At 46.7% G+C, this 14,652-nt stretch overlaps 1 protein-coding gene across 1 annotated transcript in view; it reads left to right on the forward strand.

Annotated features, from left to right (window-relative positions):
* The first annotated feature begins 707 nt into the window (after positions 1-707).
* LOC144892807 (uncharacterized) overlaps positions 708-14,652 on the forward strand; it is a 33,773-nt gene continuing 19,828 nt past the window's right edge. Inside the window, exons 1-2 of the mRNA XM_078781133.1 lie at positions 708-1,115; positions 2,944-3,772. Coding sequence (XP_078637259.1) covers positions 775-1,115; positions 2,944-3,772 — 1,170 coding nt within the window. The 5' untranslated portion in view covers positions 708-774. The remainder of the gene's footprint in view (positions 1,116-2,943; positions 3,773-14,652) is intronic.

Below are 14,652 nucleotides of genomic sequence, written 5' to 3' on the forward strand. Positions count from 1 at the left end.
TCCCTCCCCCTCACTCTTTGCTGCTGCATGAAGGGTTGAAACAATCCTATCATAGAATATTGACCAGAAATTTAATTTTTATTTCAACATTCTTCTATTTATTTAGAACCATTCAGATCACTAGACGTCAAACGCGACGTCAAAAAAACGTCAAAAAATGTCAGAAACGTCAAAAACGTGTGCGACGTCAAAAAATGGCACCAGGGAGGAGCAACATTGATGGAGTAACTCAATAATGGGAGGAGCTACAACTAATAGGAGGAGCTACATTAGTGGAGAAACTCGGTTAAATAGGAGGAGCTACAAGTGATGGGAGGAGCTATATTAGTGGAGGAACTCATTAATGGGAGGAGCTACAAGTGATGGGAGGAGCCAAAACGTGTTTCATGCAACAAAAAGAAGAGAAGGGAACGAGAAATAAAAGAGGGGATTTGGTACAAGAAGATGCAACATGAAGGTCGATCCAGAGGATGCGAGGGTCTAACTGCACTTGCAGCGTAAGTTCTTGTAGTCATCATCATCGTTATTCTTATTGTACTTCCAGTCTTACACTATATAAATCTCAAGATCACTGTGGAAATGATGTTCAACAATGTGATAGCGTTTATGATCACTATTGTACAAATTATTTTTTAACACACCTTTTAACTCTGTTAAATGTAATGAAAATTAACTGAGCTTGCCATAATTTGTTTATTCTTTATTTGTTTTTATGTCCATTTCTTTTTATACCATGAACCTCTCCGCAGCCCTCTCCCTTCCACAGATCTACCGATGTCCCTGTTCTCTACTGTTGTTGTGCTTGTATGTTTCCCTCTTGTCTCCCGCTCCCTTTATTGTACGTTTTATGTGTCCATGCATGTTTTCATGTTTAATGTTTTAGCTCTATACAAAAAAAAAAGAAGTCTTCCATGCAGATTGCTGGCTGAATGGACTGTTCAGGATTCGGAGGAGGCGGTGAGGGTGGCCAGATGTCGGATGAGGCTCTATGAGCAGAATTACTCCACAGGTAGCCAATTACAGCATAGCACCTGGACAGGTCAACCTCGACCGACACCATTGCTGGTTTCTGCAGTCACTGCCACGACATCTTGTGGACCCAACTCCAGATCAAAGTAAGGCCATAGTATTGATTTGGAAATACAAACAGGTCACCTGTTACAGTAATGAGTCAGTCATCTGTATGTATCATACGATTGTTTTTGGAGGGAGGGGTAGAGGTCTCCACAAGGCATAACCATGGACCACCACTCAAAAGGGGCAGTGCGTAATGGTCACATGGATTTTCACAAGTTCTGAAGCTCTACCGTCGGGGCAGGATAGTCCAGAGGTATGCTCACTTTTAAGTTCTGAAGAACGATCCAGAGGATTAAGCTGTGAAGAACATCCATCTAAACTGATCTAAACGACTTGATGGAACAAATTCCAAATTCCTCCTCTAACCTACACAGGACACTCCATGTGCTCCATCTGCGGCACAGATGCACCCTCAGCAATGATGAAAACCAGCTGTCACCTGATGCATACAAATAAATAAATTAAAGAGAATTCATGGATGCATACAAATAAATAAATTAAAGAGAATTCATGGATGCATACAAATAAATAAATTAAAGAGAATTCATAGAACACTTTACCCCACACAATGTTGAGAAAAATTACATTTAAAGGGTCTTTGAAACCCTTGATTTGCGCTTCCAAGCACAATCTATATTTACTACAAGCCATGGTTTTGTCTATATCTCGATATTCCCTGATAGTGAAAGCACGGGCTGCACATTTGATTGGTCGAGATGGTGTAAAATGACCAAGTACTGCTAAAGTGGTGGTTTTTGAAAAGTGTCAACAAGGAGATTTCTGTTCTTCATTGTTCAGGTATATAATTAAATTGAAATAAAATAAGTTTTAAAGGATGTAGAAAAACAAACAAACAAAAAAAAACTTTATTCGGAAGTTTACCACCGTTGATGCATCGTCCTTTACACCACCTTATTTAACACATTAAATTAGTTATTCATGCTTGTTGTTTGTGTCCTTTATGACATCCCTAAAAACAGTGCATTTCCTGTTTGGAATGATTTTCAATTTTATTTCACTGCCAGACGGACAGAGTAAAAACTTTATCTCAGTCCTCCGCACGCATTTGTGTGATTGGGATGAAATTCCATACAATTTGCCAAATTCAGAGCCAAAGTACTTTTAAACTGCAGGTTTGTCTTGTGATTCATGTTCTGCAGTGTTCTACGGTGTTCAAAATATAAAACTCAATTTAAATTTAATAGTTCCTCGATCATACACTGACGTCCGCCGACAGGCGGAGTGAAGCAATTCCCTCATCCCGCTTTTTGCTTCTCGCGTGCGGATTTTTTGCGGGACGATTCGATTCGATTTTGGTGAAGATCTGAATATGGATTCGGATATGAGAATTATTTAATTTTTAAGTGATTCTTCACCATTGGGAGATAGGGCCAAAAACTATACATTTCGGGATATCTCAAAAAGTTATGGATGTATTTGGACGAAACTTGATGGACAGGTTGTGTGTGTGACAAGGAAGAATCGATTCAATTTTGGTGAAGATCTGAATATGGATTCGGATATGAGAATTATTTAATTTCTTAAATGATTCTTCACCATTGGGAGATAGGGCCAAAAACTATACATTGCGGGATATCTCAAGAAGTTATAGACTGATTTGGTCGAAACTTGGTGGACCAGTTGTGTGTGTGACAAGGAAGAATTGATTCAATTTTGGTGAAGATCTGAACATTGATTTGGATATGAGAATTATTTAATTTTTAAGTGATTCTTCACCATTGGGAGATAGGGCCAACCAGGTGGAGGTATGCTCTCTACTGAGTGCCGTTCTGGTTATCTCTGTATTCGGTGCTTTTTATCCATTTACTGTACCGTTGAGTCTTGTTCCGTCTCCCTTACCCACAGGGCGGTGCAGAGTGGTTCGGAAGTTGACGAAGACCAAGAAGGGTATTCTGAGCGTGCTCCAAACAGAGAACAAAAGGGAGTGAAAAATTCAGAGTTCATACCGAATATCAGGAAAGTGCCAGGAAGTACGAGTATAAATGAGACATTTGCAGGTAGGAATGAGCAAATGAAGATGAAAGAGCAGAGGAGTGAAGGATCCGTGAAGTGGAATAAAGTGAAGGAGATTGCTTCCACGCTAGAGGAATTTGTAATCCGAGAAAAGAAGGATGGATTGAGGAAATGTGCAACAAACGAAGTAAAAAGGCATCGTGCAGGGAAAACAAGTGGACATGACTCTGAAGGATTGTTGGAAAATAAAAAAGGTGGTAATATAAAGATAAACAACGTGGTTTCGACAGTGATGTGTGGTGCGTTTAAAAATGGCACTTTGGGATGCAATGTTGGATCTGACGGCGACAGAGTGATCCATGGTACCTGGGCGAGCGAGGGATGTAAGGATCGGCCCATGGAGCGGAATGAGTCACGCGAGAGGTTAGAACCGGAGGGATTGGAGGAAGAGCCACATGGGAGGCCAGAGTCTGATTGGACATCGAGATGGATTGAGGGAAACGATGACTTTGAGAGAAGCAATACACCACGATTGCTTGGACAGAACGGTTTGTCTGGAGGGAAGGTAACTGACGGAATGAAAGGGATAATAGAGGACGATGTGGATTTAAAAGGTGGACAAGGAAGAATGGAGAGATTTGAAAGTATTCATGGAAAAGCTCCCACCGACCTGAAGAGGGCTCTCCAAAAGGACAGAAATGTGAACTCGCACCTTGCTAAGGTAAGGACACCTTGCTAATGGGGGGACAAATTTACTTTGAATTTCACTACATGTGACAGGATCGTTTTATAGGATGTTTTTCATGAAGGAAAAGATTGTTTTAGTAATTGCATCGGAGACGGAAGGTGGACAGAGATTGTTTTCACCTCTCTTTGTCTCTCTGCTTGTCTGTCCGTGAGCAGGATGTCTCAAAAAGTTATGGACGGATTCGGCCGAAATTTGGTGGACAGGTTTGGTGGGTGTTTGACATGGAAAAATTGCTTTGATTTCGTGAAGATTCGAATCCGGATCCAATAAAAAAAATTCAGTGATTCTTCACCATTGAGAGATGGGGCCAAAAACGAGATAAAACACAATATCTCAAAAAGTTGTTGACGGATTCGGACGAAATTTGGTGGACAGGTTGAGTACGTGTCAAGGACGAAATGAATAGATTTTGGTGAAGATCCGGATCTGGATCTGAGAATTTTTAAAGTAATTATTCATCATTGAGAGATAGGACCAAAACCGATATATAGCAGGATATCTCAAAAAGTTATGGACGGATTTGGACAAAATTTGGTGGACAGGTTGGGTGTGTGACAAGGACGAAATGAATAGATTTTGGTGCAGATCCGGATCTGGATCTGAGAATTTTTAAAGTAATTATTCATCATTGAGAGATAGGACCAAATCCGATATATAGCAGGATATCTCAAAAAGTTATGGACGGATTTGGACAAAATTTGGTGGACAGGTTGGGTGTGTGACAAGGACGAAATGAATAGATTTTGGTGAAGATCCGGATCTGGATCCGAGAATTTTTAAAGTAATTATTCACCATTGGGACATAGGACCAAAACCGATATATAGCAGGATATCTCAAAAAGTTGACGGATTCGGACGAAATTTGGTGGACAGTTTGGGTAGATGACAAGAACAAGCCGATTAGATTTTGGTTCAGGTCTGAATCCAGATCCGGCCTATCAGTGGGAAACAAAACGTAAACTACTCAGCCTGGTGGAGGTATGTGCTCTACCGAGGGCTGTTGCAGTTATTTATATTTTTATTATTTGGAAGGTTCGGTACTGTAAATATATTTTACTCCATCTTTCAAAACCCATGAACTCAACAAAGTTGTGCAATTTCAATTTATTTATTTTTACAAATATTTAGCCTCAAAGAAGAGCGAAATATATTGTCCAACAGCTAACAGTGTAGAATGTTTTGAAGAAACAAATTTAACTTTAAACTGTTGCTGTTTTGTCTGGATTCGATTCCTGGCCCTGATTAGAAACTGCCAGAGTGTTGTTGCTTTGCAGGTGGGATGCTCTAAAGTCTAAAGCAAGGTGCACTGTCCCTTTGGTGGATGTTAAGCTGGGTGTCCACTATGCTAACATTAGCATGTGGACGTTAAGTATCCCATGTTGTTCTCGAAGAGCAAACGATCACCAGCATGATGAACAAATTGCAAACTCCTCCAACCTTCAGTTGAACGTCAGGCCTGACCACTCTGGTCGTGAAAGGCTTAGGCCAAAATCATTCCCCGGCCAACCTTGCAATTTGAGATTAATTTGGGTCATCGCAGAAGTGGTAGAAGAGCGAAATATATATATATATATTGTAACGGATTTGAGAATCCTGTAATTTTTGTAAATACCACCCTTTGTAAATGTCATGATCTGTGTAAATACCTCCATAATTGTAAAGGTCAAAGGTCGGCCCCTTAGTTAATTCATCGCATACACCTAGCCAATCTTAGAACCTCTAACTAGTTATTTCTTATTCTATGTAGTTTAAGGCTCTGTTGCCCAGTAATTGACACTCCATTGCACCGAATCAAATAAGGATAGCTCCCCTTCAATAATTACATTTCCCAGCCAAACTCTCCCTCTCTGGGTGAAGCAGCATGACAAGCGTGGGGTGCGCGCCCTCTTAACTGGCCTGGGTTTGGAAGCGGCGTTCGCTGCTATGGTGAATATGTGCTCCGTGCTCTGTTTTGACACAAAGGGCGGGGTCGCCAAATAAGGATACAAGCCCAGGGCGCGCCACGAGGGGCGGGGCTGTTCAGCCCCATGCCCAAATAAGGATACAAGACCATGGATTGCCATATAAGGCGACAAATCAGAGCACGGGGGGGGGGGCGGTACCCAAAATGGCTGAGGGCGTGTCACACCCCCGCTTGAGAGAAACCAGAGGAGATACCAGAGGACCGAGAGAGCCCGAGGTGTGTCGAGGCAAGAACCAGCCCTGCCGCGGGGCATGAATGAGATACGTGTGCCGCCGCCGCCCTGCTCGCTTCCAGCCCGGAGAGGACCTACTTACTGTGCGCCCTGCCAAACCTTCCAGCCTTGTGGTCTTACCTTCCTCTCCCTCCAGCCAATCCAATCTGCAATTCCCTATTCGTGTGAGTGAGTTCGTTCTGTCTGTATTGTCCTGGGTATAAGTAAGACTGCATGGATAAGCTAGAAATTGCACTGTGTCCTTCTGATCCTTCCATTTCCCTGTATATTACTTTGATTGCTTTTCTTCCTTTAGTTGTGTGTAAATAATTAATAAAGCCTGTTCTTCCTACCTTGCCTTCTTTCCTTCACATCCGTTCGTCCTTGTCTTTTCCACATTGAATACCTGTGGCGCGATTTTGGCCAACGTTTCGGAATCGGGTTAGTGAATGCTAATGACTCGAACTTCGGGTTGCTAAAAACCACTCGGCAACTAGACCATCTAAAACCGGGGTTCGAGCGGGAGTCCCTCCCCTGCTTCGCAGTCAGGAGTGGCACTCAGGTCCTTGGGACTTTTCGTAGACCAAATACCCTGGCTGCTCCCGACCGGAAGGAGCGTTGGGACCCCCAGGACTCACGTCGGTCAGTCGCGGACAAGGGGATTAATCCCCCCCTTCTTAAGGGGAAAAGGGGCCGATGTTGAGATCCGCAACAATTGGTGCCAGGAGTGGGATTCGGACCTGAAGTGCACTTAGCGCACTCAAATTACGAGTGGCCCAAAATTTTAATTTTATAACATCCAAATTTTTAAAAATCGTGCCATGGATAGTCTAGGCGATTGGGTGCCGGGAGGGGAGTTAGAAGAGGGGTTAGAATCAACCCAGGACCCCAGGGAGGAGGTGAGAGTAATAATGGAGGAGGAAAGCAATGAGGATGTGGTTGCGGAGGCTTCAGGTGCACAAGATGGCGCCCTCGCGCACGAGGTTTCGGGCGCACAAAATGGCGGCTCGCGCGTGGGTGTGGCAGCCGTGGGTGTGGCAGCCGCGCCCGCGGCGCCGGTGAATTTGAACCTCTTCATGGTGCAAATGGAGGCCCTCATGCTATGGATGGGTGAGCGTTTAGAAAGTAAAATAGACACCCAAAAGGAAGAAATGAGGGCTTAGAGTGAGCGGATGGGAAATATAATTGAAGGGTGTTGTAATAGAATAGAGGGGGACAAATCAAGGGCAGAAATGAGGGCCAATGGAGAGCAAATCGGAAATAATGGGAAAATCAAATTCGGGGGATTGAGTAAGGAGGTGGAAAAGATGGATGCAATGCCAATGAGGGAAGAAGTAAGGGCCAACACCAATAACTTAGAAAGCAAATTGGAGGGACTCGGAAGCAAATTGGAGGGAGTCGGAAGCAGATTAGGGGACAAATTGAGGGGCATAATTGGCCAAGCCAAAGAAATTAATGAGGGGTTGGTGAGGGGGCAAGCCGCATATGAGGTAAGGAAAGCGGAGAGGGACAGAGACCGCAGGTTGGGCGAGCAGGTCCCAGGGGTGCACGATGAGGTAACGCGACTCGAGAAGCGCTGGTTGAGCGAGTCGGAGCAAAGCACGGGTAACTGGACGGGTATAGAGATCGCGACCCGGGGTTTGGGGTGGCCAACGACCGCTGAAGTAGAGGGAATATTAATAAAGCCAGCGGTCATCAAAGAAAAAGAAAAAGTTGAAGTTGAAATTGTAGAGACGACAGACGTAGAAGAGCAACAGTTGGAGGAGGGAATGGATAATGTGCAAAGTCCGTGCTCACACCTTGATGCCGTGCTTAATCCTTATAAAGATTTGCAGGTGTTGGTGCAGGGAGGAAGAAGAACCCCGAAGGTCAGACGGGCTGTATATGGTGCTAAGAGGTTTTTCGGCAGAGTGTTTGGCGCGAAGAGAATTGTCGCGCGCTTGGGATCGCGAAAGCACCCGGGCGTTCGTGGAAGGTCCTCTGTGTGTTGTGTTAAAGTGAATGGCACGCGTGTGAGGAAAAAGTGTGCGTCAAAGAGTGAGCGTGTTATAAAGTGTACGGAGTGTGACACAGAGAGTGAGAGCGATACGGAGTGTACGTGCGAGGGTGAGAGTGACCCGGAGAGTGAGCTGGTGGAGGAGCGGGTGCGAGGATGCACGTTTGGAATGGACGGCGAGAGTGTGCGAGAAAGCACACCTGAGTTGGTTGTGGCGCGGGTGTGGGAGAGCCCATTGAAGCGCGTGAGTGGGTGGATGCGAGAGTGCACGCCCATGGTGAGTGTTACGGAGGATGTAACGGAGGGGAAGTGTGCAAACGACGAGTGTGCGCAAGAGGGTGCACGAGAGGTGTGGTGTGTAACAGGGAGTGCGGTGGTGGAATGGACGGAGTGTGTGGGATGCACTGGAGACGCCGGGTTTGGTGAGTGTGAAAAGGGTCGCGTGTGCGTGTGAGCATGCGAGTAAGGCATCGACGTGGACCGGAGCAGCGTTTAGGGCGACGGATAGCCGAGGCGAGCACTCAGGGCGCAGTGCGCTTTGTTGGATGTGAGGCCCGGCGCGAGTCGGTGCTGCGTCGCTTCTCTTCGAAGCGTCGTTGCCGATTCGGGCCTTGCCCCGCCCCGCACGGTCAAGTCCAGGCCTTCTCGGGCAAGGCGACCGGTCCGGTTCAGGAGCAGGTGGGAGGAAGCGGAACGGTGCCCCCTCGTGGGGGCGGGGTTCCGACCGGGCGAGATTGAGCCATCGGGCCGGAGGCCGCAAGGATCCGCGCCGAGACGGTGCGTGGAATCTCAGCCCGACCAAACCGCTTCCCCTGAACCGAATGCCGGACGGATTCAACCTGCAGGCGACCAAACCACCCGAATTCATTGCTCGGCTTTGCGAAGCCGAGTTTTAATGAGGTAACGATGCACCGAGGCTCAGATATAGTGGACTGTGATGATAATCGTGTTTAGGACCCGAAATTGAGGATAGGGAATTTGTGATTGGCAAAAATTTGATTGGCAGATTGATGATTGGTAGAATGGTTGGCAGCGATTGGCAAATTTTGATTTGCAGGAAATTGGATGGGCCAAATTGATAGTAGAAGATGCCCGATGTGGTGGGATGGCAAATCCACCATCCCTCAAAAAATGGGGCACATGAGCTACAGTTTTATGGGGGTTATGGCAGTGTAAGCTCGCCGAGGGAGGGTTAGGATAAAATGTATAGGGACCTAGAGATGACCATAGGTAACTGTAGATTTAAGTAGCAACATTGGACAGGTAGTCGGGGACATAGAGAGGTTAGAATGGATGATAATGACGAGGGAGCGCAATAATGTAAGGGGCGACGGGGAAGCGCGAGTTTTAGCAGGGCACCAGGTAGATCAGATGATGCCATGTATTTGAGAATTGAAAGTGTATTCGGAAGTGTATTGTGAAAAGTGTGAGGTGATTGTGAGTTGTATTGAGCGTGGAAGTGTATGGAGCAGTGTATGAGTGAGTAATAGTGATTGAGTGTTGTGTTGAGCAAATGGTCCTGGGGGAAGGAGAGTGCAGGAAGCACCAGGTGTGATGGCACAGGTGTGCAAATCCAGGTGTATGGAGAATGGTTGTGTGGAATACATGGAGTATGGAATATATGGAGTATGGAATGGATGGTGTGGAGTGAGTATGGTGGAAACTGTGGAGTGGAGTGGATGGTGCGAAGGTGTGGATGGGGGAAAGGAGGATGGACCCCCATCACGAATACCCGGGGAGGGTAGTTTAAGAGTTAGGTAGAGGGAGTAGGTAAATTGTGGTTGGATATTGGCATCTGTGGTGCATGTGGAAGAATGGTGTTTGGATGGGTGCATTAGTGACGTGGAAATGGCTGGGCGTGTGGCCTGTTAGTGTGTGTAGTTAAATGGGCACTCCGCCACTGTGAGGATGTCGGCCAGGTGAGGCCGCAGGTGGGCTCTGGGAGCTGGTAGAGTTGTTGTGGATGGGGCCCGAGGATCCAAAGGACGGACCCGGGTAGCCCAGTGCCAGAGAGGGCACCGAGTGGGGAGAGCGCCAGAGGGCCTTCCCCAGTTAGATAGGTTAGGGTAAGGAGCAGGTAAGCTCGGAGGCAACTGCAGTGGTGGAGGTGTGCAGGTGGGTAGACCTGCTGGGAGAGCCACACGACCCAGTCCTGAAATTGTGCAAAGGCACAGGGAGTTGAATCGGGGGAGTGAGACCCCAAATTGATGAAGCACCACATTTTGGTCAATGGGAATTTGGTTCTTAAAACCGCATAGAGTAAGATGGCCAATGGATTGGCAGGGAAAGACCCCGGGTAGTGTAAAGTGTATTAAAGTCATTTAGGAAGTAGTTAGGATTGAAATCTCCTCGCACCATCTACATCCACTCACCTGAGGTGACAGAACTTCACACCATGCCATGTTTTTATTATTTTTGTGCAAATGTTTTGGGTTGTGAGACACATCATGACATGGGTGTGACATTGTGTTGATGTTCCATCTCTCCCTCCTTATGAGGATTGATGATGAATTGGGGATGGCAAATTTTGGATCAATGGGATTGTGACGAATTTGGTACAGGGGAGATATGGGGAAGACGTGACGGTAGCGACGGATTTGTAAATTGTAGTGCAATGTGTAGATTTTGTAAATACGGGGGTAAGGGGCGAGGGTAGAACAGGTGACGGGTGGGGTGACGTACGATAGGGACGAGCTTTTCTCCGCTCAGTCTCCAGGCACACCTCACCTTGCATTGCCTTCATTGATGTGTACCCTTGTGACCTTACCCCTCGCTCACCTGTCTTCTCTGTCTTCCTTCCCCGACCCGAGGATCGTGCTCTCTGGGCATTGAGGGGGAGCGTGCGGGGGGACCGTGTCTGTGAGCCCGAAACTCTCACAACCACAGCTGCCTGCATCCACGCACCACTTATGGACCACAGTCTGTGGCCCAGCACCACTTATGGACCCCACGGGTTGGGGCATGGCCCCTCTGCTGGAACCGGCCATGATGGCCCAAGAAGATCACGAAGAATTGAAAGACATCAGGAAGAACAACGGCCAGCAGAGGGAGCCGAAGAACAAGACCACCAGTGTTGTTTTTAATTGAACTGTGATGACTGTGCACTGATTGGTGCTTTATGGTGCTTTGGTGTTTTGGTGCTCTTTATTGGTGCTGGTGTGTCGATGCAGTGCATGCTGTCTCCTCCCCTCCCACAGGAATTTCTTTTCGTTTCCCTAAAAGAAAAATCACAGGTCCTGGGTTGCGTTTTGTAAATAGTCCAATTAACGTCACTTGTAAATAATGCTCCCCACCGTTCATGTTTAGTTTGAAAATAATTCCGCAATTCGGTTATCCTGTGGGCGTGAATCTGTTAGGTAGGGTGCAATGCAGCAGAGGGACATACTTATTTGTGTTTTTAAATTGTCGCATTCAGGGTCAGGTTAATTGAAAAGGGAATTACACCTACGTGCCACACTAATGAAAATTTTTTAAAGGCCCGGGCTGTGCCTGAAGGAAGGAGGGTGCAGTGTAACGGATTTGAGAATCCTGTAATTTTTGTAAATACCACCCTTTGTAAATGTCATGATCTGTGTAAATACCTCCATAATTGTAAAGGTCAAAGGTCGGCCCCTTAGTTAATTCATCGCATACACCTAGCCAATCTTAGAACCTCTAACTAGTTATTTCTTATTCTATGTAGTTTAAGGCTCTGTTGCCCAGTAATTGACACTCCATTGCACCGAATCAAATAAGGATAGCTCCTCTTCAATAATTACATTTCCCAGCCAAACTCTCCCTCTCTGGGTGAAGCAGCATGACAAGCGTGGGGTGCGCGCCCTCTCAACTGGCCTGGGTTTGGAAGCGGCGTTCGCAGCTATGGTGAATATGTGCTCCGTGCTTTGTTTGGACAGGAATGGCGGGGCCGCCAAATAAGGATACAAGCCCAGGGCGCGCCACGAGGGGCGGGGCTGTTCAGCCCCATGCCCAAATAAGGATACAAGCCCAGGGCGCGCCACGAGGGGCGGGGCTATTCAGCCCCATGCCCAAATAAGGATACAAGCCCGTGGCTCGCCACGAGGGGTGGGCTGTTCAGCCCCATGCCCAAATAAGGATACCAGACCATGGATTGCCATATAAGGCGACAAATCAGAGCACGGGGGGGGGGCGGTACCCAAAACGGCTGAGGGCGTGTCACACCCCCGCTTGAGAGATACCAGAGGACCGAGAGAGCCCGAGGCGTGTCGAGGCAAGAACCAGCCCTGCCGCGTGGCACGAACGAGATACGTGTGCCGCCGCCGCCCTGCTCGCTTCCAGCCCGGAGAGGACCTGCTTACTGTGCGCCCTGCCAAACCTTCCAGCCTTGTGGTCCTGCTTTCCTCTCCCTCCAGCCAATCCACTCTGCAATTCCCTATTCGTGTGAGTGAGTTTGTTCTGTCTGTATTGTCCTGGGTATAAGTAAGACTGCATGGATAAGCTAGAAATTGCACTGTGTCCTTCTGATCCTTCCATTTCCCTGTATATTACTTTGATTGCTTTTCTTCCTTTAGTTGTGTGTAAATAATTAATAAATCCTGTTCTTCCTACCTTGCCTTCTTTCCTTCACATCCGTTCGTCCTTGTCTTTTCCACATTGAATACCTGTGGCGCGATTTTGGCCAACGTTTCGGAATCGGGTTAGTGAATGCTAATGACTCGAACTTCGGGTTGCTAAAAACCGCTCGGCAACTAGACCATCTAAAACCGGGGTTCGAGCGGGAGTCCCTCCCCTGCTTCACGGTCAGGAGTGGCACTCAGGTCCTTGGGACTTTTCGTAGACCAAATACCCTGGCTGCTGCCGGCCGGAAGGAGCGTTGGGACCCCCAGGACTCACTTCGGTCAGTCGTGGACAAGGGGATTAATCCCCCCTTCTTAAGGGGAAAAGGGGCCGACGTTGAGATCCGCAACAATATATATTACAAAAGACAGATGTTATCAAAGTGTGAAAAGGATTACTGTCGTATCTATCTTATAATATTAGGACTTTCTATATTTTCTCTTCATCCACCAAAGTTGCCTTAATCTCACCAAACATTAACATCCACAACACAGTATTATCAAAATAATATCCATATATACAGACTTAGCATTTAATATGGAATTTTTTTTTTTCTTGACTTGGGTTTACTTTCTGAACTCAGTATATCAATCTGGTGAGTTTCTATTACCCTTCGGTGATGTCTTTGTTGAAAGAACCATGTCACTGATTGTCTTTCGCAGCAAGAAGTCAATAACAGGCTTATATCACAGGTGGCGTGACAAAATGTATGGACAGGTACATTTGACGATTGGCTTCACAATCGGATATGTAAGGGTTGTTGCGTTCTGTATTAGTGGAAAACAACTGCTGCACGTCTACAAAAGTTATTGCGGCTTCCTCTGGAGATGGTCCGTCAACTTGACAATGCTGTTTGTCATGGAGTGGTGGCTTTACGAAATACTGGCATGAAACAGCGTGCTATTGCTCGGCAGTATTGCATCACTCAAGGTCAGGTGTCAAAGATCCTGAAACGAAATTCTCAGAGGGGTGTCCCTACTCCAATACCGAGGCCAGGACGTCCACACAGAACCACAAGGAGAGATGATCGCCAGCTGCACCGGTTAGTCTGCAATGGCCGTACCAAGTCAGCTAATCGGCTTAGGGCTGAGTGGCAGCAACTGACAAATGTGCCTGTATCCAGAAGGCTCGTCAACCAACGACTGGTTCAAGCAGGCTATCGTGCCTGGCATCCCCTGAGAAAGCCACGCCTGACCAGACAACACAGCCTGCACCGATTGCAGTGGGCCAGAGAGCACCGTCAATGGCAGCCAGGACACTGGAATCACGTGACCTTCAGTGACAAGTCTAGATTTCTGGTCTATCGTCAAGATGGCCGCGTCCGAGTGTGCAGACAAGTGCATGAAGCCCACAACGAAGATTGTATGGTGCCAAGAGTCCAAGCTGGAGGTGGTCGGGTGACCGTTTGGGCTGCTTTTCATGCAGGGGCAAAAACTGACCTGGTTGTTCTGAATGGAAACCTGGGTCATTCTGGAAGAAACATTGCTTCCATTTGCTCGTGCAGCCTTTCGAGGAAACTTTGTCTTCCAAGATGACAATGCACGGCCTCATCGTGCTCGCATGATCCAACACTTTCTTGCTGACCATGGTGTAGAGCATATGGAGTGGCCTGCCATGTCCCCGGATATGAATCCGATAGAGAACTTGTGGGCAGAATTAACGCGTCAAATCGACAACTTGGACCAGCAGCCGACCTCTGTGCGTGAATTGCAGCAGGCTATTGTCACTGCATGGCAAGCGATTCCTGTCCAAACCTTGGCAAATCTCGTGAACAGTATGCCTCGACGTGTACGTGCTCTCCTGAATGCTCGTGGGGGTTACACGAAGTACTGAACTGTAATTTTACTGTCCGTAATCCCAGTCATAATTTAGCTTTTGTTTTTGTTGAAAATTTTTTTGGCTAATGTGCAAAATAAAGAGCTACTTCTGGAAAACGTACAGCAGTTTAATACAGTACTGTCCGTGAATTGAGTTCGATATCAGTTTACATCACTTTCAAGGATCAATTTATTTGCTTCGAAATGTCAAATGTGGTTTTTTTTCTTTTAAAGGTCACAATAACAAAATCTAGAATAATTTCAACATAATTCCAATGAACTTTTGGTTCT

This window comes from Myxine glutinosa, chromosome 7 (genome assembly GCF_964187855.1).
Source record: "Myxine glutinosa chromosome 7, kmMyxGlut1.1, whole genome shotgun sequence".
In the NCBI taxonomy this organism is placed as follows: Eukaryota; Metazoa; Chordata; class Myxini; order Myxiniformes; family Myxinidae; genus Myxine; species Myxine glutinosa.